General features: G+C 37.3%; 4 protein-coding genes and 1 long non-coding RNA gene across 14 annotated transcripts in view; all 5 read left to right on the forward strand.

Annotated features, from left to right (window-relative positions):
• The first annotated feature begins 1,241 nt into the window (after positions 1 to 1,241).
• On the forward strand, positions 1,242 to 9,107 carry LOC114823242 (putative disease resistance RPP13-like protein 1). 8 transcript variants are annotated; one of them, XM_070807449.1, is made up of 6 exons: positions 1,242 to 1,381; positions 1,569 to 1,628; positions 3,056 to 3,151; positions 3,320 to 3,357; positions 3,561 to 7,880; positions 8,753 to 9,107. In XM_070807449.1, exon 5 carries the CDS (start codon positions 3,625 to 3,627, stop codon positions 7,825 to 7,827), a length of 4,203 nt encoding a protein of 1,400 aa, XP_070663550.1. In that variant the 5' UTR covers positions 1,242 to 1,381; positions 1,569 to 1,628; positions 3,056 to 3,151; positions 3,320 to 3,357; positions 3,561 to 3,624; the 3' UTR covers positions 7,828 to 7,880; positions 8,753 to 9,107. The 8 variants fall into 8 exon arrangements, with proteins under 8 accessions (XP_070663550.1, XP_070663543.1, XP_070663545.1 ...); XM_070807442.1 differs by having other exon boundaries at positions 8,835 to 9,107; XM_070807444.1 differs by having other exon boundaries at positions 1,282 to 1,374; positions 8,835 to 9,107.
• A 392-nt stretch (positions 9,108 to 9,499) lies between these two features.
• On the forward strand, positions 9,500 to 27,169 carry LOC139189138 (uncharacterized). 2 transcript variants are annotated; one of them, XM_070807456.1, is made up of 7 exons: positions 9,500 to 9,967; positions 10,403 to 10,712; positions 10,804 to 11,007; positions 11,410 to 11,564; positions 11,735 to 11,826; positions 11,934 to 12,029; positions 12,201 to 12,539. In XM_070807456.1, exons 2-6 carry the CDS (start codon positions 10,449 to 10,451, stop codon positions 11,978 to 11,980), a joined length of 762 nt encoding a protein of 253 aa, XP_070663557.1. In that variant the 5' UTR covers positions 9,500 to 9,967; positions 10,403 to 10,448; the 3' UTR covers positions 11,981 to 12,029; positions 12,201 to 12,539. The 2 variants fall into 2 exon arrangements, with proteins under 2 accessions (XP_070663557.1, XP_070663558.1); XM_070807457.1 differs by lacking the exons at positions 11,735 to 11,826; positions 11,934 to 12,029; positions 12,201 to 12,539 and adding an exon at positions 27,046 to 27,169.
• Positions 14,803 to 15,205, forward strand: LOC139189143 (uncharacterized). Its single transcript, XR_011572715.1, has 2 exons — positions 14,803 to 14,927; positions 15,011 to 15,205. It is a non-coding gene; the product is annotated as an uncharacterized lncRNA (long non-coding RNA).
• Positions 17,822 to 27,233, forward strand: part of LOC139187728 (putative disease resistance RPP13-like protein 1) — a 32,545-nt gene continuing 23,133 nt past the window's right edge. For both annotated transcript variants that reach the window (XM_070807427.1, XM_070807428.1), the window contains exons 1-5: positions 17,822 to 17,964; positions 18,083 to 18,204; positions 18,837 to 19,040; positions 19,165 to 19,298; positions 19,549 to 23,918. In XM_070807427.1, coding sequence (XP_070663528.1) covers positions 19,613 to 23,869 — 4,257 coding nt within the window. In that variant the 5' untranslated portion in view covers positions 17,822 to 17,964; positions 18,083 to 18,204; positions 18,837 to 19,040; positions 19,165 to 19,298; positions 19,549 to 19,612 and the 3' untranslated portion in view covers positions 23,870 to 23,918. The remainder of the gene's footprint in view (positions 17,965 to 18,082; positions 18,205 to 18,836; positions 19,041 to 19,164; positions 19,299 to 19,548; positions 23,919 to 27,233) is intronic.
• On the forward strand, positions 24,372 to 26,745 carry LOC114819432 (uncharacterized). The gene is made up of 7 exons (XM_070807459.1): positions 24,372 to 24,913; positions 24,997 to 25,179; positions 25,594 to 25,748; positions 25,916 to 26,022; positions 26,129 to 26,224; positions 26,402 to 26,461; positions 26,549 to 26,745. Exons 1-5 carry the CDS (start codon positions 24,824 to 24,826, stop codon positions 26,173 to 26,175), a joined length of 582 nt encoding a protein of 193 aa, XP_070663560.1. The 5' UTR covers positions 24,372 to 24,823; the 3' UTR covers positions 26,176 to 26,224; positions 26,402 to 26,461; positions 26,549 to 26,745.

Here is a 27,233-nt window from a genome sequence, read left to right on the forward strand (position 1 = left end):
TCTGGGTTGTTTTTATTTTGCTTGTTATGAAATTAGTTGTCTTTTTGGTTATTTGAAGTTTATTTGATATTAAGGATGTTAATATAATGCTATGTTTGGTTATAATTTGTAGAGAACTAGTAAGCTCTGGATTTAATTTATTGGGGAAGTTGGTTGTCATTGAAAAGTTTAGTGCTTGTTAACGTACAAAATTTTGTAGAGCATTGCAGCTCATGAACTAAATGCAGTTTTCATATGAACCGATGTGATTTACTTCGTTACGGTAATTCCCAAAAAAAAAAAAAATCCGTGTACCTGGCCTTTCTTGTTTCCTTTTTAAATCAAGTCTCTCCAAATTTCGTCCCGGCCCAGTGCCCACCTAGTTTCTAACTTTTCTTGTTCGTGGATTGTCGTGGGTTGGTGGAATACCGACACAATTGCAAACCTAATTCTTTTAAAAAATTTGTTTGTTTTGTAGCTTCCTATCTTCTAAGTTTTGTTTTAGAGGCGTTTGGTCATATGTCATTTTTTTTTTTTTGTGTTTTTTCGTTATGAAGATGAGTAAATTTTATGTCATTCTTTCATTAGGTGTAACTTTTTTTTTTCATTTTAATAAAATTTTCTTGTACCACCGAGGTTCCACCAGACCAAAATGACAAATGAAAAGTAATCTACCCAAAATTCATCTAAATTATAGAAACGAAGAAGAACTTAGACCCAAAACACAATAGTTTGAAGAGAAAAACCTTATCCCAAGATAACCCACAATTTATGATATTTCACTCCTTCATGAAAACCCTGCTCAATTTTCATTCCTTAAACATCTATTCAGGATATGGTAAGTAAAGCGTGGAGATTAGTTGCAGCCCTTGTGACTAAACGATGGTCAAGGGAATTAGCATAGCAAATTGAATTATTGCAGAGCTCTAAGGTATCTTGTGGTCTGGAATCTGGATTCGTTGACTTTCATAAGCGATCAGATGAGTTCGATGGAAATAAGCTCCGGTTTGGGATTGAGATGATTAAAAAAAAAAAAACTGGAATGAAAAAAAAGCTAGGGATTTTAGTGTTTGATAAACATCTTAAAATAATTTTATTTCAAAGTTTCACATGAAAAAAAGTCAAAAATGGAAGCTGCAAAAAGAAGCTTCAGAAAACAGCTTACAAATTGAAAACACGGAGCTACAGTGACGTTTTAATGAAATTTTCAATTGCCAACCTTGCTCTCATTTCTCCTCTCCTTTTCTCCAACCTTGCCCTCTTTTCTCCTCTCTCTCGCAAAACACTGCACGCCGTCTTCCCTTCTGCAGCTGCACCTCTTCCTCCTCCTCCTCCTCCTTTTCCTCTCTCTCCGTCAGTCTCAGCGCCACACCGTCGTCGCCTTCCAGGTACCAGGTACCAGGTACAGACCGAGCATACTCGATTTGCTTGAATATATTTGCTGTAATTAATTAATTTAATTTAGGTAGGTTCGGGTTTGGCTGCTCTCTCAGTTTGCTTCTATTTTTGTAGTTTAATTTTAATTCAAGGTTTGGTTCTAGCAGCTAACATGGATGATGAATCGATTTTTTTGGGGTTTTCTGAAACAGGGTTTATTTGGCAACCAACGAACCAGTGAAGGCGAACACAGGCTCGATCTCATCGATTAGGTAAACATAACTCTCTCTCTCTCTCTCTCTCTCTCTCCCCCATCGTTGAAGCAATTTCAGTTTTGGTGTTTGAATTAATGTTCTAATTTTCAGTTTTGGGGTTTGAATTAATTCTCTAAATTTTAGTTTTGGGGTTTGAATTAAGGTCCTAATTATTGAAATAAGGTTCTAATTATTATCATGAGATCCATGAAGCAATTTCAGCTCTTTGGGTTTGATTGGCAACGATAGTGTTGCTCTTAATATATGTCTGGATTATATATTTAGGATTATGTTGCTCTAAAATTAGATGTAACACCAATGTATAATATTCTTCAGTCAGAAGATCCAGAAATCCGAAATCTGAACCATCGAATCCTTTACTTCTACGTTAAGCAAATTTTCTACATGTCGATAACCATGTCGTTGTTTTCCAGTTACAACTACAAACAATAGTTTCGTGTGACAACGCTGTTGTACTTATGTTTTATAACCGAGGCTGCCGTCATTGGTGCTATTTTTTCTTTGGCACAAGCAATAGTGGGGAAGAGGGGATTCAATGGATACATACTCTTAATTAACTGAGATGCAAACTGTTTGCGTTATTTGATCAAAATTTGATAAATGAAAATGGAATTGTAGATCTCCAGCATAAAGGTCCTCACTTTAACCAAAGAGAAGTTAAATTGGAACAGTGTTGTCTGATTCTAATAAATCTAAGTAGTTTAATTATTTAGATTATGTTTTCCTGAGTAACTCCGCCTATGTAAGTTTATCTTACATTGCCGGTCCCAAGCCCGGGTAAAGGAGGAGGGGGAGGGCTTCAGGTAGTCGACAGCCGGCACTCCACAGTTACGTCGAATCCTTATGTATGTTTTCCTGAGTTGGTGCAGTGATGATGTTGGTTTGTTTCTTAAACACACACTGTTTGTTTATGTACTCCTCTTCTTTTGTTTGTTTATGTACACCTCTTCTTTTTCTGCCCTTTTTTATTTTTAATTTTTGTTTATGTACTCTGTTTGTTTGTTTCTTAAACACACTACCTTTTTTTGGATTATGTTGAACGAGTATTTGGAATTGAAGAGGGTCTCACAGGCTCTCTGTTTCTATTCTTCCTTTTAGGAAATGTTTAGATTAATTTTTCTTAGGACAATTGGTGTGATGTTACCATTTGAGATCTGCCACTTTGCTTAGAGGCTAATGCATTTGACTTGCTCTTTAATTTGGATAGAAAGAAGCAATTTTTAACATCTGGGTGTTGTTTAATTTTGATTTGGAAGATAACCCAGTTGCTAGTTGGACTTGATAATTGTTGTGAATTTTCCTTTTGGATAAAAATAGGCAATGGCATCTGGGTTTTCTTCTATTTTTGATTTGGAAGTTACCCACTTCCTAGTTAACTGGATGATTGTTATAAATTTTCATCTTTTTTTTTTGGGAAATTACAGGAAAGCAGAAGCAGCTTTTTTTTTAAAGCACAGCAATACCAAACCAGCCCTAAGTCCCTTCATCTTCATGATCATCTGAAAACTTCAATTGATGCAGTAAGTTCTTCTTCCAACTATATCTTTATATATGGGAAATCCATTGTTTATTCGTTATTTATTTCATTTTCTTCATCTTAATTGCAACTAAATATATATATGGTTTCATGTTCAACACTTTGTTAATTGCACTAACGTTTTCAACTTCAACTGAAACCTGATCCTCAGAAGCAAGTGTCCTCTCCTCATGATCTGACGACTTCCATGTAAGTTCTTGCTATACATCTGCTCCTATATCCATGTGAGTTTCGAGTTGTGTAACTTGTAGAGTCCTACTTTAGTATTTTAACATGTAAAAAGTGTTTCATTTTTAACATACCCGATTGAGCCCCTGTATAGCCGGTTGGACGGTTATGGAATTGTATAAATTTGTATACAATAATTAGTTTCATTTGTTTTAATTGTGCAGCTGTGACTACTTGTGAGTCTTGATTGGTATTGCTCAACGGATCAAACTTCCAATTCAAGAAACTATGCCGGGAGAGGTTTTTCTTGTGGCATTCCTCCAAGTGCTGGTTGACAAGTTGGCGCAACGTGAGGTCTTGAAGTACTTTGGACTCGTAAAGGGCGTCGATCAAAACCTGAAGAAATGGAGTGCCACCTTGTCTGCAATTGGAGCGGTTCTGAATGACGCGGAGGAAAGGCAACTGATGGCTGAGAGCAACGCACTGAAGCTCTGGCTCGATGATCTCAAGGACTTGGCTTTTGATGCGGAAGACGTGTTGGATAAATATCATACTAAAATGTTGAAACGTCAGATACAACATGCTCATTCCAGCACAAGAAGCAAAGCATGGAAATCAATTCCTAATCGTGTTTTCAACTTCAAAATGAACTCGGAAATACAGAAGATTTCCGAGCGATTACAAGAGATATCTGAAAGAAAAGACCAGCTTAGTTTGAAAATTGATACTAGGACATTGACTACAAAGGCACGCCAACACATATCGCCGAGTACTAGTCTACCAGATGGACCTGTGATTGGAAGGGATGAGGACAAAGGGAAGATTGTTGAGCTGCTGTCGAAACAAGAGCATCGGGCTGTCAATTTCGAGGTAGTTGCAATTGTCGGTATGGCTGGAGTCGGAAAGACAACACTTGCTGGACAAGTACTTAAAGATATGGTTGCAACCCAAATGTTTCAACCAGCCGTTTGGGTGTGCGTATCTGACGACTTCAACCTTGAAAGAGTGACAAAGCAAATTCTTGAATCAATCACATCTCGGCAATGTACCACAGAAGATTACAATAAGGTTCAAAATGATCTGCATAAGAAGTTAGCGGGGAAGAAGTTTTTAATTGTTTTAGACGATGTTTGGAAAACGTGTAGCTACGGTGAATGGAAGAAGCTGCAGTCCACTTTTCATGATGGAGCACAAGGAAGCAAGATAGTTGTGACAACACGTGATACAGATGTTTCAAAAATGATGGGAGCTGCCACGCTGGTTCACAATTTGGTGCCTATGGAAAATCATTTTTGTTTACAAGTATTTGAGCAGCATGCATTCTTAAATTCTAACGACAAGCCATCAAATTACGAGTTACTTAAGGAGAAAATTGTTGCAAAGTGTAGGGGATTGCCTTTGGCCGCGAGGACCCTTGGTGGTGTTCTACTTCGTAGAGAAATAGACGAATGGGAAGAACTATTGAACAACAAGTTGTGGAGTCTCTCAAATGAGCATGACATACTTCCTGTGTTGAGACTAAGTTACTTTTATCTTCCTTCACATTTGAAAAGATGCTTTGCCTATTGCTCAATAATTCCAAATGACTATGAATTCGGGGAGATGCAAATGATCCTTCTGTGGATGGCCGAGGGTTTGATTCATCCTCAACCAGAAGATAATAAGCAAATTGAAGATTTAGGTGCTGATTATTTTCGGGAGCTCGTATCTAGGTCATTGTTTCAAAAGTCAACCAATAATACTTCAAAATATGTGATGCATGACCTCATTGGTGATTTAGCACGATGGGCAGCTGGAGATATTTGTTTTAGATTGGAGGATAAGCAAAATGATGATGGTGTACAACTTAGATGTTTTCCGAAGGCTCGCCATTCGTCTTACATTATCGGTCGTTATGATGGGGTTAAAAGATTTGAGGCATTTTCTGAAGTGAAATGTATGCGAACCTTCTTGCCACTCAGAAAGGGTTCTGCCTACAATTATTTAAGCCATCAGGTTACTTCTGATTTATTGCCAAAATTGCAGTACTTGCGGGTGCTTTCTTTTAATGGCTATAGAATAACTGAGCTGCCAAACTCAATTGGTGATTTGACATATCTATGGTATCTTGACCTTTCCTACACAGCTATAAGTAGTTTGCCTAAATCGATAAGTACTCTTTACAACTTGCAGACATTGATATTGGAATGCTGTTACGGTTTGAAGTCATTGCCTGCAGACATGAGTAATCTAATTAATTTGCGCCATCTCAACAACTCAGATGTATCTTCGTTGGAAGGAATGCCTCTAAAACTAGGTAGATTGGTGAATCTCCAATCTTTGCCTAATTTTATGGTCAATGCTGGAAGTGATCAATCAGGAATACGAGAGATGGGGCCCCTATCGCATCTCCGAGGGACATTGTGCATCTCAAGATTGGAGAATGTGACTGATGTTGAGGATGCTCAAGGGGCCAACTTAAAATACAAGGCGAGGCTTGATTCGTTGGTCTTAAAATGGTCTCATTCAAGTGACACAAGAGAAATGGAATCTGCTGTGCTTGACATGTTAGAGCCTCATAGAAAGATCAAGGAGCTCACCATCAAGAGTTATGCCGGCAAGGAATTTTCAACATGGGTTGGAGGTCATTTGTTCTCCAATATGGTGCTTGTGCGCTTAGAGGAATGTAATAATTGTTTGTCGTTGCCACCTCTTGGACAATTGCCTCTACTCAAAGAACTTTATATTAGAGGAATGAATGCAGTGGAAAGTGTTGGTGCTGAGTTTTATGGAGATCGTAACTTGCCCTTTCGGGTATTAGAGACTCTTGAGTTTGTGGAAATGCAGCATTGGAAAGAATGGCTTCCTTTCCAACTGGATCATGAAAGTGGTGTTTTCCCTTACCTGAAAACACTCTTAGTAAAAAAATGTTCTAAACTGGAGGGTAAGCTGCCAGAGAACCTCAATTCTTTAGCTAAGCTTGAAATTGTTGAATGTGAAGAATTAGTGGTTTCAACTGCCAACTACAAACGACTTTGTCAATTAAACATTGACGTTTGTGAAGTGTTGGTGCATACAGCTGCTAAGGTTGAGTTTGAGTTATTAGAGTCTTTGTGCCTTTCAAACATTTCGGAGGTGATGTCTCTGCAAACAGGGGATTTGTTCAACAAGGGATTAACCAAGGTTAGAGATTTGAAGATTAATGGATGTGAGGAGGTGATATCTTCATTGAAGAATGAGGGTAGATTATTTCAACAGTTGACTTCTCTTGGCCGTTTGGAAATCGAAGACAACTCTCCTCTAGTTGAAGAATTGGGAAAAGAAGCAGAGGAATTGCAAATATTGGAGTGCAGGATTGAATGTCTAGAGTTAAACAAGTGCAAAAATCTTTTGAAGGTACCAAAAGGGTTAAATCAGTTGTCATCTCTTCAAAAGCTTGGCATACATGAATGTTCACATCTAGTTTCTTTCCCAAATGTTGGTCTGCCACCTTCTCTTAAAGACATCGAGATGACATCGTGCGATTCGTTGATATATTTTACAAAATTCCAGATTCCCCAAAATCTCAGAAGAATAGAGATAAGAGAGTGCAAAAATTTGAAATCACTAGTAGATGAGGAGGCTGTTGGTTCTTCTTGGTCGTCTTATTCTCATAGTTGTCTTGAGTACTTGTTTATCGATGGATGTGAATCTCTGACGTCGTTATCATTGAGTGGCCAGCTTCTCAGGACACTTAAACACCTTCAGACATACAGATGTAAACAACTGGAGCTAATCGCAGAGGACGGGTCCTTCAACGACAACACCAATCACTGCCTTGAATATATTGAGATCTGGAATTGCCAAAATCTGAAATCCTTACCGGATGGATTATGCCACCTCAGCAATCTTCAAAAGCTACATATTGAAAGATGTGGAAGTCTTGTTTCCATCCCGAGACTGAGTGGGGGGAGAAGACCCTCCAACCTGAGAAATATCTGTATCATCTATTGCGAGAAATTGGAGGCGTTGCCCGAAGACATGCACAATCTCAACTCTGTTGAGGAATTGAGAATTGACTACCATGAAGGTTTGACTTTTCCTCCCAACCTAACATTACTTCATATTTGGAAGGTCAAGAGTTGTAAGTCATTGTGGGAGTTGGAGTGGGGGTTGCACAGACTCACCTTTCTTAGCAAGTTGGGGATCTATGGTGATGACCCGGGTACGATGTCGTTTCCACCCGACATGGTCCGCATGGAGACGCTCCTCCCTAAATCTCTCGCTCATCTCTCAATACATAGCTTCCCGAATCTGAAGAAATTGAGCGGCAAAGGCTTTCAATTCCTCACCTCCCTTCAATCTCTTAGACTCTGGAATTGTCCAAAGCTAGCATCCATTCCAGATGAGGGTCTGCCTCCTTCACTTACGCAACTTTGGATCTCTGGGTGTCCAGTGCTAAAAGAGAGATGCCAACCAGGAAAAGGACACTACTGGCACAAAATATCCCACATCCCTTCCATACAGATATAGATTTTAAGATATTTGAAGCTAATGGTCGATTTGATCCCATTCTCTACGTCCAGGTATCATCTTCTGAAGAAATGTTTTATTATTATTTTCATGTAAAGTAGAGTATTATTATTATTATTATTATTATTATTATTATTATTACTAGCATTTGCCTACACACTTTGTGTGTATCAACACATTTTTTTAGAAAATGAGAAGGAGAGAGGGAGAGAGACAGAGAGAGAGAACGTGAGGGGAGTGAGAGGTTTTTTTTTTGGTTTTTTCTTTTTTTTAATATTGGAGGTATTTTAACATCATCTGTAGGTGAGGCTTCAATAAAAAACAGTAAAATTTGGACCTGTGAAATTACATTATTGCCCATCATTTTTTTTTTGTGTGATAGAAGACTAATTTGTCTTTTCATCATCTTTTGGTTGACAAAGAGGATTTCATTAATTAGTAGAGATTATCATCTTTATTCATGTAAGATCTACTTTAACTATTAGAGTAAAACTTAAATTTTAGATTCCAAACCTATTCCAAGTTGTTTCAACCTTGAGGCAAATATGAGTTTTATAGCAAATTTAGCCCATAATTCCTTCCGGGTTAGTGGGTTGGCCCACCATATATGTGTATTTTTCTTTTAATTTTATATTTATAAATTCATTAAATCCAACGGAAAAGATCTAATAATCTAACTGTAAAGAATGAAAACATTCCCTTCCTTTTTGTTTTCTCCTTTTTGCATTTCTTCTACTATATCTATTGGTTAGTTTCGCTTTATTTTGTTAAATTCTATAGATAAAAAGATTATATGTACAGAAGGAGAAAATTAAAAGATTTAATAGTTCAAATTTAAATTCAACGGCTAAAATAATTAGAAAAATCTTTTCATGTGTTTCATATTCTTTCATAATGTTTCACAAGTTTCATGTTGTCAGTTTAGTAATTTTTTAATATTTATCGGAATCTAAATATTTTTCCAATATTTTCATGTGTTTCTTTTCTTGCGTTCCTCGCAACACTAGTGTATTTGGAGCCCGTGGGATCTCGATCGAGTTGGGTGAGCAGGATAGTTTTGTTGAATTTGAATATGATTTCCTGGCCTTGGAGGCAGAGGATTCGGAAAACTGGGAATCTGGTGTGGTGAAAAGAAATGCAGGAAATGATTTGATCTTGAAGGGACCATTTGGATCTCCACATGGCCAATCCTTGGATTTGATTGGTTCTGATGATACAAAGCCTGAGCTTGAGGGGTTCGTTATGCAAACAGATGATGAACCAACAAGCATTGCTGGAAAGGGAGTTGGCTTTGACGAGTGGAACCTTCCAAGCACTACAATTGAACATGCCAGCATTCTGGAGCAGCTACTGCATGCTCTTCTGCTTCATATAAGTTGCATAATAATCCAAATCTCTACCAGTCTGTTCCAACTGGGCTTCTAGAGGGTGTGGATATGAGGACCATGAATGATGCTGCCAAGCAATTAAGGGATGATCATAGTTGCTGAGGAAGTTGGCCAGGTGTTTTATGCAAGGTCCTATTCTGATTGCCTATTAAATCATAGTTGTCAATCTAGTTGGGATACTAAGAAACCTTATATGTCTCCAGTAGGGAAACTTTGGGATATAACTGGTTCAAGGACTAGCAGTTCAAGGAAGCGAGGAAGCTTAAATCCGGAGCTTCCCTGCATCAGTGAAGAAAATGAGAATGCAGATGAGGTAGCTGATATTTTCCAAGATGGCATTGTTTCAGATGCATTAAATAGCTCAATACAAAGAGTACCCCTTGCTGACATTACTGAGATTTCAAACCCTCCTGCATCAGTTTCTAAAGCTGAACCATATGCAGATAGACTTAGTCTAGATTCCGTGAACACTGAAATCAGCTTTACAGGCACTCATAAGAGCTTCAAACAGAGGCTTGGAATCCAAAACAGCAGCAAGAGAAGATATAACAATAAGGAGACAAACGATATTAAGAGGACCACTGGATCACTTCATAACATGTTCAGTAAACCAAAATTATCTGGAAAAACCAGTTTGAGAAAAGGTGGTCCAAGTTTGTCAGAGCAGGAGCCGAAACGTAACAATATCGTGTCCAGCATGACTTCTTTCATTCCACTTGTTCAACAGAAACAAGCAGCTGCAGTTATAACAGGTAATTTCTTACTAGTAATCTTAATCTTGAACTTTGGATGTTGCTTACATGTACATTTCCATATGATTGTTTTTCGAGTATGGATAATAATCGTATGTCTAAACTGGGTTACAGTATGGATGATGGTTTTGTTTTTACTGAATTAGGGAATGTTTTGTTTGGAGCTTTAAATTGGTAATGCATATCTTGGGATCATCGAGTAAAAATTAGAGTGCATGTTTGAAAGTCCCATGAAAATTGAGTTGCCTTATTATCCTTCAAAAGAAAAAATTATAGGTGACTTCAACTTGTCGTAAGGATCTTGATAGTGATTCATTTGTTTTTTAATTGTATCATTGTGAATGTCTTATAAGCATTCTGGGATATTTTTCTTTTCTTTGTTTTTTCTTTTTCTCGAATGAATTAGTATTTTGACCTATTTGTGCTCTCTTGCAGCTGAAGCTACAAGCGTCTTGCAGAAAAGAAAGAGAATGAACGCAAGATGAAGAAGGAAGCCTTGAAACTTCACCAGTCAAGAATGGAGCAGGAGAATATGAAGCAGTTGGAGCTGCAGAAAAAAAAGAAAGAAGAAGAGAGGAAGAAAAAAGAAGCTGATATGGCATCAAAGAAGAGACAAAGGGAAGAGGAAGAAAGGAAGGAGAAGGAAAGAAAAAGAATGCGTGTTGAAGCCCGTAGACAGCAGAGAGAACATGAATACAAGTTACCTGCTGAAAAAGTAGAGAATGAAATGAAAAGCCAGGCCATTGTATGATTCTTTATGCTCTGCCTCATTTCATTATATCTTTTTCTTTTTGCAATGTTAGGTATCACATTCTACATTGTGCTTTCTTGTGCAGGATGGAAGCGGCCCTGGCGGTAAGAAATCTAAGGATGAAACGCCACATAAGAAAATGGAGGCAGAAAGGGGATTTGACAATTCCAGAAATATTTCGGAGACTGAGCCTAGTACTTCCAGGATTTCAATAAGCAACGCTGGAAGAGAAAGTATTGTCCATGAAGAGTTCCATGAGGCCTGGAGTAATTATGGGTATAAAGCAGAGGTAAATGCTGGTGACTTTTTTTTTAACAATCGATACACACCATATGTTAGGATCTACTTGCATGTTGAGTGCTTTTACTTGCATAGTCTGGAGCAGAGTGATAAACTGTGAGCGTAGCATGAATTATAATCCTCTGTTGATGTAGTTTGCATGGGACCTTTAAACTTGTTGGGTTTTAACTCTTTTGAGGCCTTCTTTTGCTATCGTTACCACAATATAGGAAAGAAGGCTACAATCGACTAAGTGCAAGAGTTCTCTTATGTTAAAACTCCTAATAGCTTATTGTAAACTCAAATCTGAACCACTGGTAGAAAGCTTTCTTATGCATGAATAGCTGCATACTTTTGTGCTCTTTTACCTTCTCTGTAAAGCCTTGTGCTGATACTTCCTGTGATATTTAAGGTACCGAGCGATTTAGACAAAGAAATGGAGAATTCAATTGGCATTACAAGTCAAGAGCAGTCTTATGACATCTCTCCATACAAAGAATCAGATGATGAAAATGACGATGATGACAATATCATACCGAATAGTAAATTTATTCCTTCATGGTCAAGGTATGTTTTTCAATTGTTATATATGAAATATGGTTTAGATCTTCAAATTATAGAGCATCACAGTCATCTCGGTGATATGTATTTTAGAAGGCATAGATTGTGTACCCTTTGAAACTGTCAACTCAGCTGGGCTCTAAAATAATCTGTTGTTTGGTTCTCGTTTTGTACAGTAAAAACTGCCTGGCTTTTGCTGTTTCTTGCCAGAATAGAGCAGACCCAGGGACGATCTTCCCCCCAGAAAGCTTTTGCTGCATCTCTGAAGGTACTTTTATGGTGTAAAGCCATGGTCTTAGTAGCTATTGCTTTGGCATTTTTGGCTAGTTAATTTTTAGATACCGCTGGACTAAGTTCCAATATGCTCATTTGCAGTCCTCTTGCCTCGAAACCATCAATTAAACAACAGCAGAATGCGTTAAACTCTACTCAGTATATTCTTCAGTAATAAGAGCTTTTGGTCAAGAAGAGGTAATGCTTACCTTTATTCTCCATTTTCCTTTCCGTGCTCTAAACTACATTTGTGCTGGCAGTTTGGTTGTTAAAGGAGCAATTTTCCTTCTGCAAAATGTAAAATGCCTTGAGTTACTGCCTATCAAAACCAAAATACTTGTAATAATTGGTTTTCGTTTCTCGTTGCAGATTTTCAAAGTCTATTTGTGAACAGTTTCTTGAGCAGGCGACACCCTTTCAAGCTGACATGTAATTGTTATCTCAAATAATTTCCCGACTGATTGTAGTTGAGAAGAGTGACAAGTTCCATTGGCAGAAGGCCAATTTCCTGAGCTATTGAGTAATTTGGTCATCGCCTCCTGCTGCTTTCTTGCTTCTTTGGCGCAGTCACTTTGGTATGCACTGGTTTTAATTTAACTTTTAACCTCATTCTCCTCAAGGATGATAAGTGAATGCTAGAAATGTATGTGTTTTGGTATGGGGGTGTTGTAAGATTATGTATATATAAAGCAATCTTTATTGCCTTTATTCTTCCTCTTTTGGTCAATTTGCTTATTCACGATCATACACCAAAAGGTTGAACATTGAATCATATACTTGTTTTCCAAAAATAAAACTTTGCAACTCTTGAAAGCATATATAAATTTGCTACACGAACTAGTATAGAGAAGTCCATATGAGGTTAGAATACAAAATTGCACCTATAAAGCCGCATACTTGATTTGAGTTAAGTTGATTAGAGCGGTGTGCTCACTTTTTTGCACCCAAGTTGAATTTAGTATAAATTATTCTATGGTTTGTTAAAAAAAACAAAAAAACAAAAAAATTCATGAATAATTCGATGTAACGCGATGTTTAAACGCAAAACTTGAGCGAGACATTAGCGGAATGATAGTTTCAATCCCCACCACAAATTTGCTACACCAACTAGTATAGGGCCTTGTATCCGTATCGGATGGAAGATGTCCAAGAGGACGCTTTCTGAAAAAAAACAGCACATATCACAGCCCTGATGCATAGTCTGAAAACTTTCTGATACAAATCACCAACTGGGTATGCTCAAAGTTTACAAATTTCCAATTGGGTAAGCTCAAAAGTTGACAAATTCCCAATTGGGTAAGCTCAAAGTTCACAAATTGTCAATTGAGTAAGCTCATATTACAATATTCACTTAACATAGCAATTTTTAAAATGTGTGATCAAAAGTGTAATGATTTGTCAAAATGTGCCTATTGTGATTAATTATCCTTGTATTATTCAACCAATGTCATATCAGAACGACAATGTACTCGCTCTATGAAAATTCTTCGCATCGGTTACATTTTAGACTGTACACATGAAAGTCATTCAAAACATAATAACAGTTGCCATGCGTTTTCCTGGTCTCCCAAATGATCAAGTTTGTTTTCTTGTCCTTTGTGTTTTGTTAAGTAGTTCCTGCAATTTTGCCCCCTTTTTCTGATTAATATATGAAGGGCATGAACCTTCGCATATAAAATTGATTAAACAGCAGTTTTAAAAAGTGAAATCAAAAGTGCCACAATTTGTCAGAAGTTGTCCACTGTGAGTTTGTGACTAATCGCCCTTGTCTTATTCGAGCAATGTGATATCACATCAATGGTGTACTCGTTTTATGGAAATTCTTCATGACCGTTATATTTTAGACAAGACAAATGAATGAATCATTCAAAACATAAAGTTTTTCTAATTTTTTTTTTCTTTGATGTTAAGTTTCTCTGTTATTTATTTGAAATATTAACTCAATAGTGAACTAGATAAGTGATTCTTGTAGAAAGAATACAACTTTCTAACTTTTCTTGTTCGTGGATTGTCGTGGGGATACCGGAATTGCAACTTTTCTTGCATGTGTTGTTGGTGGAATACTGACACAATCGCAAACCTAATTCTTTTAAACTTTCGTTTGGTAGCTTCTTATCTTTTAGGTTTTGTTTTAGAGGCGTTTGGTCTTATGTCCTTTTTGTTGTGTATTTTCTTTATCAAGATGAGTAAAGTTTATGTCACAATCGCAAACCTAATTCTTTTAAACTTTGTTTGTAGCTTCTTATCTTTTAGGTTTTGTTTTAAAGGCGTTTGGCCTTATGTCCTTTTTGTTGTGTATTTTCTTTATCAAAATGAGTAAAGTTTATGTCACAATCGCAAACCTAATTCTTTTAAATTTTGTTTGTTTTGTAGCTTCTTATCTTTTAGGTTTTGTTTTAGAGGCGTTTGGTCTTATGCACTTTTTGTTGTGTGTTTTCTTTATCAAGATGAGTAAAGTTTATGTCATTCTCTCATTAGTTGCAACTTTTTTTTAAATATCAATAAAATTTCCTTGTACCACCGAGGTTCTACTAGAACAAAATGACAAATGATAGATAATCTACCCTAAATTCATCTAAATTATGAAAAACGGAGAAGAATTTAGACCCAAAACACAATAGTTGGAAGAGAAAAACCTTGTCTCAAGATAACCCACAATTTGTGATATTTCACTCCGTCATGAAAATCCTGCTCAATTTTCATTCCTTAAACATCTATTCAGGATATGGTAAGTAAAGCGTGGAGATTAGTCACAGCCCTTGTGACTAAACGATGGTAAAGCTGAAGCAGTCCGCATGGTGGTAACTTTGGTAATATCTAGTGCCGGCAGGATGAAGCTGAAGCTGAAGCTCGTATAAGAAAACAAATATAAAAGATAAAGAAAAGGTAAAAGACAAATATCATGACCCCACGACAATGAAAAGAAAGAAAAAAAAAAAGGAATTATCATAGCAAATTGAATTATTGAAGAGTTCTAAAGTCTTTGTCATCTGGGTTCTGGATTCGTTGACTTTCATAACTCATAAGCGATCAGATGAGTTCAATGGAAACAAGTCCCTTCATCTTCATGATCATCTGAAAGCTTCAATTGATGCAGTAAGTTCTTCGTCCAACTATATCTATATGGGAAATCCATTATTTATTCGTTATTTATTTCATTTGCTTCATCTTAATTGCAGCTATATATATGGTTTCATGTTCAACACTTTGTTAATTGCACTAAAGTTTTCAACTTCAACTGAAAACTTTCTGATGCAAGTCACCAACTGGGTAAACTCAAAGTTGACAAATTCCCAATTGGGTAAGCTCAGAGTTCAAAAATTGTCTTGTAAAAAGTTTTCTTATAATTAAAACAACAAAAGCACTCCTAGAAACCAATCCAAACCAGATAGAGAAAAAATAAAAGCAAAAGCAAAAAATTATGACCCCATGACAATGAAGATAGAGAAAAAAGTGGAAAGTACAGCTTTCTTTCTGGTCACAAAGAGGAGGACTTATCATGGCAAATTGAATTATTGAAGAGCTCTAAATTAAGTCTTTGTCGTCTGGAATCTGGATGCATAGTCTGAAAACTTTCTGATGCAAATCACCAGCTCAAAGTTGACAAATTCCCAATTGGGTAAGCTCAGAGTTCAAAAATTGTCAATTGAGTAAGCTCATATTTCACCCCCTCTCTGATTAATGATGCTCTCTGATTAAAGATGGACAATATTCACATTTCAAAGATAAAATTGATTAAAAGAGCAATTTTTAAAATGTGTGAACAAAAGTGTAATAATTTGTCAAAACGTGCTAACTAACAACCCTTATATTATTCAAGTCATGTCATATCAAAGTTATAGTATACTCGTTCGTTCAAAAAAACAAAAAGTTATAGTATACTCGTTATATGAAAATTCTTTGTGCTTTATACATTTTAAATTGTACACATGAAAGTCATTCAAAACATAATAACAGTTGCCATGCGTTTTCCTGATCTGCCAAATGATCAAGTTTGTTTCTTTGACCTTCGTGTGTTTTGTTAGGTGGTTCCTGCAATCCCACCTCCCCCCCTCCTCTTTCTTTTTCTGATTAATGAAGGGCATGAACCTTCACATATAAAATTGATTGAACAGCAGTTTTAAAAAGTGAATCAAAAGTGCCACAATTTGTCAAAAGTTGTCCACTATGAGTCTATGACTAATTGCCCCTGTAATATTCGAGGAATGTGATATCACATCAATGTTGTACTTGTTTTATGGAAAATTTTCATGGCCGTTATATATTAGACTAAGTAAATGAATGAATCATTCAAAACATAAAGCTTTTCTAATTTTTTTTTCTTTGATGTTAAGTTTCTCTTCAGGCGTTATTATGTTATTTATTTGAAATATTAACTCAATGGTGAACTAGATAAGTGATTCTCGTAGAAAGAATATAACGTTCTAACTTTTCTTGTTCGTGGATTGTCGTGGGGATACTGGAATTGCAACTTTTCTAGCATATGCTGTTGGTGGAATACTGACACAATCGCAAACCTAATTCTTTTAAAAAATTGGTTTGTTTTGTAGTTTCTTATCTTTTAAGTTCTGTTTTGGAGGCATTTGGTCATATGTCACTTTTTCGTGTCTCGTCATCAAGATGAGTAAAATTTATGTCATTCTCTCATTAAGTGTAATTTTTTTTTCATTTCAATAAAGTTTCCTTGTACCACCAAGATTCTACCAAAACAAAATGACAAACGATAGATAATATACACTAAATTCATCTAAATTATGAGAAAAGAGAAGAATTTAGACCCAAAACATAATAGTTTGAAAAGAAAAACCTCAGCCCAAGATAACCCACAATTTGTGATATTACACTCCATCGTGAAAATCTTGCTCAATTTTCATTTCTTAAACATCTATTCAGGATATGGCAAGTAACCTGTGGAGATTAGTTACAGCCCTTGTGACTAAACGATGGTAAAGCTGAAGCAATCCGCATGGTAGTAACTTTGGTAAAATCTGGGGTCGGTAGGATAAAGAGCCCTGGGGGTGTTTACCAAGGACAAGGATTCTCTTCTCCTTTTTTCCCATATATTTCCATCATCCTTTTGTTTGTGTGGTCACGATTAAGTTAAGTCTTTTTGTCTTATTATCTCTATAAAAAATCAATATAAAATATTGACATGACTTAACCATGACCACACAAATAGGAAATGATGGAAGTGTTTGGAAAAAAGAAGGAGAGAATCCTTGTCCGTTTACCAATTGCCATGCGTTTCTTGGTCTCTGCCAAATTATCAATTTTGCTTTCTTTTCTTGTCCTTGGCTCACGATAAATAGTACATTTTAATTTGCTCATTACTATAAATTATGATCTACGTTCATTATACATCTTAAATTATGTCATGTGTCTTTTGATCCAACTCTAATTAACTTATATATATATATATTTTTTTTTTTTTTGAACAATTGATATTATCTACATTAAAAGAATGATGAACTTAGCCTCACAATAGACTTGTAATAATATGGTTCAAATTCACATTTGGATATAATCAAACCTAAAACCTTTCACTTACCAGTGAAGAGGAATACCACTAGACCACAATACTAAATGACTAAGTAACTTCTATATTAAATATTATTTTTTTAATTTTGAAAAGTATTAAAAAAAACAAAAATATCCCCTTCTTCTTCATTCTGGCCCCTCTCTTCCTTCTCCGTATTAATAATTGGACTATTATTTGATAAAAGTGTTTATCCTTATTAATGCTACATTATTTAGCTTGTAAATCTTATTTACAAATTTAGTCCCGATTACCTTTTTTTTATAACATAAACATTATGACCCCACGACAGTAAAGAGAGAACAATAAAGAGGAAAGCAACACTTTCTTTCTGGTCACAAGAGGACTTATCATGACCAATTGAATTACTGAAAGAGCTATAAAGTCTTTGTCATCTGGAATCTGGATTTGTTGATTTTAATAAGCGATCACTTTCTTTCTGGTCACAAGAGTACTTATCATGGCAAATTGAATTATTGAAAGAGCTCTAAAATCTTTGTCATCTGGAATCTGAATTTGATGATTTTCATAAGCGATCACATCGATGGAAACGCGTCCCTTCATCTTCTTGGTCATCCGAAAACTTCAATTGATACTGTAAGTTCTTCCAACTATATCAATATGGGAAATCCATTATTTATTCATTAATTATTTCATTTTCTTCTTCTTAATTGCAGCTATATATATATGATTTAATGTTCAACACCATGTGCAGTCATAAGCTCGAGCCTCAAGCTTCCATGGAACTACTTAAATCTTAATTGCACTAAAGTTCTCAACTTCAAGTCTTCAACTGATCCTCGGAAGCAAGTGTCCTCGTGATCCGACGACTTTCATGTAAGTTCTTGCTACACATTCGGTCTTATATCCATCCGAGTTTCAAGTTGTGTAACTTGTCGTGTCCTAAATTAATAGTGTTTCTTAAATATGTAAACAATATATAATTTTTGACATATCCGATTGAGCTCCGGTGCATCCATATAATTAGTTTCATTTGCTTAAATTGTGCAGCTGTGACTACTTGTGAGCCTTGATTGGTATTGGTCAGCGGATCAAACTTAAATTCTTTCTCTTCTTCCATAAAAAATAATAATAAAAAAATAAAAAAAATAAAAAAAATTCAATGCTCATAGGTCGTAGTATTGAAGAAAATTTCTTAAAATAAAAACAATAAAAACACTTCTAGTAGAATTAATTAAAATTCAGGGGGTTTCAAATCAATTGACTTAAAAAAAAAAAAAAAGCCCATGATTAAAGCTAAAACCCAATCCATACCAGATCGCGACCATTTTTACATTAACTACAATAGCATACAAAAAATGAAAAAAACTGAACTGATTACTCACAAAGCAAAATAATGTAATCTATGTTACAAAGCATTATAGCTTTTTAACTTTTCTACCATGTGCTGTTTCTTGTGCTTTGTGCTTTGTGCTGTGCGCTCAGGACATAAGTTTTTTATTACACAGGAAAAAGTAGAAGACAAAATTATGCCCCGCGGCAACGAAGAGAGAGAGAAAACAAAGAGGAGGATTTATCATAGCACATTGAACTATTGAAAGCTCTGAAATCTTTGTCGTTTGGAATCTTTGACCCCAGTACGAGATCAGATCAGATCAGATGGAATCAAGTCTCTCCATCTTCATGATCATCTAAAAACTTCAATTAATGCAGTAAGTTCTTCTTCCATTTATAATTATATGGGAAATCCATTATTTATTTAATTATTTCATTTTCTTCATCTTAATTGCAGGCTTTGTAGCTATATATATATTTATGTGGTTTAATGTTCAACAGTTTGTGCAGTTTTAAGCTCAACAGCTCAAGCGTCCAGGAAACCACTCAGCCTTAACTGCGCTAAAGTTTTCAACTTCAACTAAAACTTGATCCCGGGAAGCAAGTGTTCTCTTGATCTGACGATCTGTTTCCACGTAAGTTCTCACTACGCATCTGGTCTTATTAATTAATAATGTAATGTGTTTCAAGTTGTGGAACGTGTCACGTTCTAAATTAATAATGTTATTTTAAATGTAACAAATATATTATTTTGTAGTTTCGAATTTATCTTTCGTGTTCTGTCTTTCAACTTAAGCAATTTTAAGTAAAACGTAATTGAACATACCATGTAACTGAACTAATTGAACATACCAATAATTAGTTTCATCTGTTTTAATTGTGCAGCTGTGACTACTTGTGAATCTTAATTGGTATTGCTCCACGGATCAGACTTCCAGTTCAAGAAACTATGGCCGCAGATGCTTTTCTTGGGGCATTTCTCCGAGTGTTGATTTGCAAGTTGGCAGATCGCGAGGTCATCAGGTACTTTGGACGCGTAAAGGGCATTGATAAAAATCTGAAGAAATGGAGTGACACCTTGTCTGCAATTGAAGCGGTTCTGAATGACGCGGAGGAAAGGCAGCTGATGGCTGAGAGCACCGCACTGAAGCTCTGGCTCGATAATCTCAGGGACTTGGCTTTTGATGCGGAAGACGTGTTGGATAAATGTCATACTAAAATGTTGAAACGTCTGATACAACATGCTCATTCCAGCACAACAAGCAAAGCATGGAAATCAATTCCTAATCGCGTTTCCAACTTCAAAACAACAAGCAAAGCATGGAAATCAATTCCTAATCGTGTTTCCAACTTCAAAATGAACTCGGAAATACAGAAGATTACCAAGCGATTACAAGTGATATCCGAAAGAAAAGACCAGCTTGGTTTGAAAATTGATACTGGGACGTTGACTAAAAGGGCACGCCAACTCATATCGCCTAGTTCTAGTCTACCAGATGGACCTGTGATTGGAAGGGAGGAGGACAAAAGGAAGATTGTTGAGCTTCTGTTGAAACAGGAGCATCGGGCTGCCAATTTCTATGTTGTTGCAATTGTCGGTATGCCTGGAGTCGGAAAGACAACACTTGCTGGACAAGTACTCAAAGATATGGTTGCAACCCAAATGTTTCAACCAGCCGTTTGGGTGTGCGTGTCTGACGACTTCAACCTTGAAAGAGTGACAAAGCAAATTCTTGAATCAATCACATCCCAGCAATGTACCACAAAAGATTACAATAAGGTTCAAAATGATCTGCATAAGAAGTTAGCAGGGAAGAAGTTTTTAATTGTTTTAGACGATGTTTGGAAAACGTGTAGCCACGGTGACTGGAAGAAGCTGCAGTCCCCGTTTATAGATGGAGCACATGGAAGCAAGATAATTGTGACAACACGTGATAAAGATGTTTCAAAAATGATGGGAGCTGCTATGCTGGTTCACAATCTGAAGCCTATGGAGGATGATGTTTGTTTGCAAGTATTTGAGCAGCATGCATTCTTGAATGCTAACGACAGACCACCAAACTACGAGTTACTTAGGAAGAAAATTGTTGCAAGGTGTAGGGGATCGCCTTTGGCCGCGAGGACCCTCGGTGGCGTTCTACTTTGTAAAGAAATAAATGATTGGGAAGAAACATTGAGCAACAAGTTGTGGAGTCTGTCAAAGGAGCATGACATACTTCGCGTGCTGAGACTAAGTTACTTTTATCTTCCTTCACATTTGAAAAGATGCTTTGCCTATTGCTCAATACTTCCAAATGACTATGAATTCGGGGAGATGCAAATGATCCTTCTGTGGATGGCCGAGGGTTTGATTCATCATCAACCAGAAGATAATAAGCAAATTGAAGATTTAGGTGCTGATTATTTTCGGGAGCTCGTATCTAGGTCATTGTTTCAAAAGTCAACCAAAAATACTTCAAAATATGTGATGCATGACCTCATTGGTGATTTAGCACGATGGGCAGCTGGAGATGTTTGTTTTAGATTGGAGGATAAGCAAAATAATGATGGTGTACAACCTATATGTTTTTCGAAGGCACGCCATTCGTCTTACCTTATGGGTGAGTATGAGGTGGTTAAAAGATTTGAGGCAATTTCTGAAGTGAAATGTTTGCGAACCTTCTTGCCACTGAGAAAGGGTTCTCCCTACAATTATTTAGGTCGTCAGGTTACCTTTGATTTATTGCCAAAATTGCAATACTTGCGGGTGCTCTCTTTTAATGGCTATAGAATAACTGAGCTGCCAAACTCAATTGGTGATTTGAGATATCTACGGTATCTTGACCTTTCCTACACAGCTATAACTAGTTTGCCTAAATCGACAAGTACTCTTTACAACCTGCAGACATTGATATTGGAAGGCTGTTCAGATTTGAAGTCATTGCCTGCAGACATGAGTAATCTAGCTAATTTACGCCATCTCAACAACTCAGATGTGTCTTCGTTGGAAGGAATGCCTCCAAAACTAGGTAGATTGGTGAATCTCCAATCTTTGCCTAATTTTGTGGTCAGTGCTGGAAGTGATCAATCAGGAATAAGAGAGATAGGGCCCCTATCGCATCTCCAAGGGACATTGTGCATCTCAAGATTGGAGAATGTGACTGATGTCGAGGATGCTCAGTGGGCCAACTTAAAATACAAGGTGAGGCTTGATTCGTTGGTCCTAAAATGGTCACATTCAAGCGACACAAGAGAAATGGAATCTACTGTGCTTGACATGTTAGAGCCTCATAGAGAGATCAAGGAGCTCACCATCAAGAGTTATGCCGGGAAGAAATTTTCATCATGGGTTGGAGGTCATTTGTTCTCTAATATGGGGCTTGTGCGCTTAGAGGAATGTAACAATTGTTTGTCGTTGCCACCTCTCGGACAATTGCCTCAACTCAAAGAACTTTATATTAGAGGAATGAATGCAGTGGAAAGGGTTGGTGCTGAGTTTTATGGAGAGCGTAACTTGCCTTTTCGGGTATTAGAGACTCTTGATTTTGTGGAATTGCAGCATTGGAAGGAATGGCTTCCTTTCTTACTGGATCACGAAAGTGGTGCTTTCCCTTGCCTGAAAAGGATGTCAATAACAAAATGTTCTAAACTGGAGGGTAAGCTGCCAGAGAACCTCAATTCTTTAGCGAAGCTTGAAATTGTTAAATGTGAAGAATTAGTGGTTTCAATTGCCAACTACAAACAACTTCGTCAGTTAAACATTGACGGTTGTAAAGTGTTGGTGCATACAGCTGGTAAGGTTGAGTTTGAGTTATTAGAGTCCTTGTGGCTTTCAAACATTTCGGAGGTGATGTCTCTGGAAACAGGGGAATTGTTCAAGAAGGGATTAACCAAGGTTAGTGATTTGATGATTAATGGATGTGAGGAGGTGACGTCTTCATTGAAGAATGAGGGTAGATTATTGCAGCAGTTGACTTCTCTTGATAGTTTGGAAATTGAAGACAACTATCGTCTAGTTGAAGAATTGGGAAAAGAAGCAGAGGAGTTGCAAATATTGGAGTGCAGGCTTGAATATCTAAAGTTTAAAAAGTGCGAAAATCTTTTGAAGCTACCAAAAGGATTAAATCAGCTGTCGTCTCTTCAAGAGCTTCGCATACACGAATGTTCACGTCTAGTTTCTTTCCCAGATGTAGGTCTGCCACCTTCTCTTGAAAACGTCGAGATTAGAGAGTGCCATTCGTTGATATATTTTGCAAAATTCCAGATTCCCCAAAATCTCAAAAGAATAGAGATAAGAAAGTGCAAAAGTTTGAAATCACTAGTGGATGAGGAGGCTGTTGGTTCTTCTTGGTCGTCTTCTTCTCATATTTGTCTTGAGTACTTGAAGATCGAAGGATGTGAATCTCTGACGTCGTTATCATTGAGTGGCCAGCTTCTCAGGACACTTAAACACCTTGAGATACTTGGTTGTGAACAACTGGAGCTAATCGCAGAGGACGGGTTCTTCCACGACAACACTAATTATTGTCTTGAATACCTTAATCTCTGGAAGTGCCAAAATCTGAAATCCTTACCGGATGGCTTATGCCACCTCAGCAATCTGAGAAAGCTATATATTCAAGATTGTGGAAGTCTTGTTTCTTTCCCGAGACTGAGCGGGGGGAGACTACCCTCCAACCTGAGAGAGATCCAGATCACCAGTTGCGAGAAATTGGAGGCGTTGCCTGAAGACATGCACAATCTCAACTCTCTTGAGGAATTGAGGATCGAGTACCGTGAAGGTTTGACTTTTCCTTCCAACCTCACGTTTCTTGAAATTTGGAAGGTAAGGAGCTGTAAGTCATTTTGGGAGTTGGAATGGGGGTTGCACAGACTCACCTCTCTTAGATACTTGTGGATCGGAGGTGAAGACCCGGATACGGTGTCGTTTCCACCCGACATGGTCCGGATGGAGACGCTCATTCCCATATCTCTTACTCACCTCACAATAAAAGGCTTCCCGAATCTGAAGAAACTGAGCAGTAAAGGCTTTCAACTCCTCACCTCCCTTCAATCTCTGCATCTCTGGAATTGTCCAAAGCTAGCATCCATTCCAGAGGAGGGTCTGCCTCCTTCACTAGAGCGACTTACCATCTCTGAGTGCCCAATGCTAAAAGAGAGATGCCAACCAGGAAAAGGACGCTACTGGCACAAAATATCCCACATCCCTAAAATACAGATCGATTGACAGCCGATTTGAAGCTGATAGTTGATTCGATCCCATTCTCTAGGTCCAGGTATCATCTTCTCAAGGAATGTTTTGTTATTATTATTATTATCCACAATATTTGTTTTTTATTTTTTTTAAATTTATGTCCTTCATGTGGCTGAAGATTTTCGGGGTTTCATGAGTGGCTGCTTTGGGAGACCTTCATTTGGCTCACACAGTAGAGCTGGTTCTGTCTTGCTTTGAGGGCGATTCTTTGACGACAACAACCATGGCTATTTCTGGGCCAAGGTTTCTTCTCTCGCGTTCCTCGCAACACTAGTTTATTTGGAGCCCATGGGATCTCAGATCGAGTTGAGTGAGCAGGATAGTTTTGTTGAATTTGAATATGATTTCCTGGCGTGGGGGGCAGAGGACTGGAAAAACTGGGAATCTGGTGTGGTGGGAAAAAAAAATGCATGAAATCGTTTGATCTTGAAGGGACCATTTGGATCTCCACATGGCCAATCCTTGGATTTGATTGGTTCTGATGATACAAAAGCCTGAGCTTGACGGGTTCGTTATGCAAACAGATGATGAACCAACTAGCATTGCTGGAAAGGGAAATAGCTTTGACGAGTGAGGATAGTCATAGTTGCTCGAGAAAGAAACTTTATGATATTGGTCAGGCGTTTTATGGAAGGTCAAGAGGGTGTGGATATGAGGACCATATAAGTTGCATAATTTTCCACATCTCTACCAGTCTCTTCCAACTGGGCTTCTAGAGGGTGTGGATATGAGGACCATGAATGGTGCTGTCAAGCAATTAGAGGATGGTCTGAAACTTGAGCGGTCAAGAATGGAGCAGGAGAATATGAAGCAGTTGGAGCTGCAGAAAAATGGAAAGAAGAAGAGAGGAAGAAAAAAGAGGCTGATATGGCATCAAAGAAGAGACAAAGGGAATAGGAAGAAAGGAAGGAGAAGGAAAGAAAAAGAATGCGTGTTGAAGCTCGTAGACAGCGGAGAGAACATGAAGACAAGTTACCTGCTGAAAAACTAGAGAAAGAAATGAAAAACCACTCCACTGTATGATTCTTTATGCTCTGCCTCATTTCATATATATTTTGCAATGTTAGATTTCACATTCTATATTGGGCTTTCTTGTATAGGATGGAAGAAGCCCTGGCGGTAAGAAATTTAAAATGGACAAAGAAAGGGGATTTGACAATTCCAGAAATATTTTGGAGACTGAGCCTAGTACTTCCAGGATTTCAATAAGCAATGCCAGAAGAGAAAATATTATCCACGAAAAGTTCCATGAGGCCTCGAGTAGTTATGGATATAAAGCAGAGGTAAATGCTAATGACTTTTTAACAATCGATACCCGCCATATCTTAGGATCTAGTTGCATATGTTGAGTGCTTTTACTTGCATAGGCAGGAGCAGAGTGATAAACTGTGAGCATAGCATGAATTATAATCCTCTGTTGTTGAAGTTTGCATACGACCTCTAAATTTGTTGGGTTGAACCTATTTTGAGGCCTTCTTTATACCAGGAAATAGGGCTACACTCGCCTAAGTGCAAGAGTTCTCTTCTTTTAAAACTCCTAATAGCTTATTGTAAACTCAAGTCTGAACCACCTTTAGAAAGTTTTTCAAGTCTGAACCACCTTTAGAAAGTTTTCTTATTCATGAATAGCTGCATGCTGTTGTGCACTTTTACCTTGTCTGTAAAGCCTCTCGCTGATACTTCCTGTGATATTTAAGGTACCTAGCAATTTAGACAGAGAAATGGAGAATTCACTTGGCATTACAAGTCAAGTGCAGTATTATGACATCTCTGCATACAAAGAATCTGATGATGAAAACGACGATGACGATAATGTCATACCAAATAGTAAATTTATTCCTTCATGGTTAAGGTATGTTTTTCAATTGTTATATATGAAATATGATCTTCAAGTTAAAGAGCGTCACAATCATCTTGGTGATATGTATCTTTAGCGAAAGGCATAGATTGTGTACCCTTTGAAAGTGTCAACTCAGCTGCGCTATAAAATATCTGTTGTTTGGTTCTTGTTTTGTGCAGTAAAAACTGCCTGGCTTTTGCCGTTTCTAGCCAGAATAGAGCAGATCCAAAGACGATATTCGCCCCCCCCCCCCCCCCCCCAGAAAGCTTTTGCTGCATCTCTGAAGGTACTTTTATGGTTTAAAGTCCCGATCTTCGTAGCTATTGCATTGGCATTTTGGCTGGTCAATTTTTAGATACTGCTGGACTAAGTTCCAATATGCTCATTTGCAGTCCTCTTGCCCGAAAAGCATCAATTAAACAACAGCGGAATGTGCTAAACTCTATTCAGTATATTCCTCAGTAATAAGAGCTTTTGATCATGAAGAGGTAATGTTTACCTTTATTGATTATTCTCATTTTTCCTCTCCATGCTCTAAACTACATTTACGCTGCCAGTTTGGTTGTTAAAGGAGCAATTTTCCTTCTGCGAAATGTAAAATGCCTTTAGTTACTGCCTATCAAACCAAAATACTTGTAGTAATTGGTTTTTATTTCTCGTTGCAGATTTTCAAAGTCTATTTGTGAACAGTTTCTTGAGCAGGCAACACCCTTCCAAGCCGAAATGTAGCTGAAACGTGTAGAACTTTTTTTTTTAATTTTTTTATTTTTATATATAGGAGTCTGTTGTAACTTATCTCAGATAATTTGCAGTGTGATTGTAGTTAAGAAGAGTAACAAGTTCCATTGGCAGAAGGGCAATTGCATGAGCTATTGAGTAATTTGGTCAGCATCTCCTGCTGCCTTGTTTTTTCTTTGGCACCGCCACTTTGGTCGGCATTGGTTTCAGTTTTACTTTTAGCCCTCCTGAAGGATGATAAGAGAAGGCTAGAAAAAGTATGTATTTTGCATGTTGAGTGCTTTTACTTGCATAGTCTGGAGCAGAGTGATAAACTGTGAGCGTAGCATGAATTATAATCCTCTGTTGATGTAGTTTGCATGGGACCTTTAAGCTTGTTGGGTTTTAACTCTTTTGTGGCCTTCCTTTTGCTATCGTTACCACAATATAGGAAAGAAGGCTACAATCGACTAAGTGCAAGAGTTTTCTTATGTTAAAACTCCTAATAGCTTATTGTAAACTCAAATCTGAACCACTGGTAGAAACTGCCGGGCTCCAAAATAATCTATTGTTTGGTTCTTGTTTTGTACAGTAAAAACTGCCTGGCTTTTGCCGTTTCTTGCCAGAATAGAGCAGACCCAGCGACGATCTTCCCCCGAGAAAGCTTTTGCTGCATCTCTGAAGGTACTTTTATGGTTTAAAGCCATGGTCTTAGTAGCTATTGCTTTGGCATTTTTGGCTAATCAATTTTTAGATACTGCTGGACTAAGTTCCAATATG

Source organism: Malus domestica, chromosome 11, assembly GCF_042453785.1.
Source record: "Malus domestica chromosome 11, GDT2T_hap1".
NCBI classification, from domain to species: Eukaryota; Viridiplantae; Streptophyta; class Magnoliopsida; order Rosales; family Rosaceae; genus Malus; species Malus domestica.

Coding starts and splice junctions, on each gene's coding strand:
- LOC114823242 (XM_070807449.1), top strand. CDS start 3,625: ATGCCGGGAGAGGTTTTTCTTGTGGCATTCCTCCAAGTGCTGGTTGAC.
- LOC114819432 (XM_070807459.1), top strand. CDS start 24,824: ATGCGTGTTGAAGCTCGTAGACAGCGGAGAGAACATGAAGACAAGTTA. Junction 24,914..24,996: donor AAATGAAAAACCACTCCACT/GTATGATTCTTT, acceptor TTTCTTGTATAG/GATGGAAGAAGCCCTGGCGG. Junction 25,749..25,915: donor TTTATTCCTTCATGGTTAAG/GTATGTTTTTCA, acceptor TGTTTTGTGCAG/TAAAAACTGCCTGGCTTTTG.
- LOC139189138 (XM_070807456.1), top strand. CDS start 10,449: ATGAAGAAGGAAGCCTTGAAACTTCACCAGTCAAGAATGGAGCAGGAG. Junction 11,008..11,409: donor ATTATGGGTATAAAGCAGAG/GTAAATGCTGGT, acceptor GTGATATTTAAG/GTACCGAGCGATTTAGACAA. Junction 11,565..11,734: donor TTTATTCCTTCATGGTCAAG/GTATGTTTTTCA, acceptor CGTTTTGTACAG/TAAAAACTGCCTGGCTTTTG.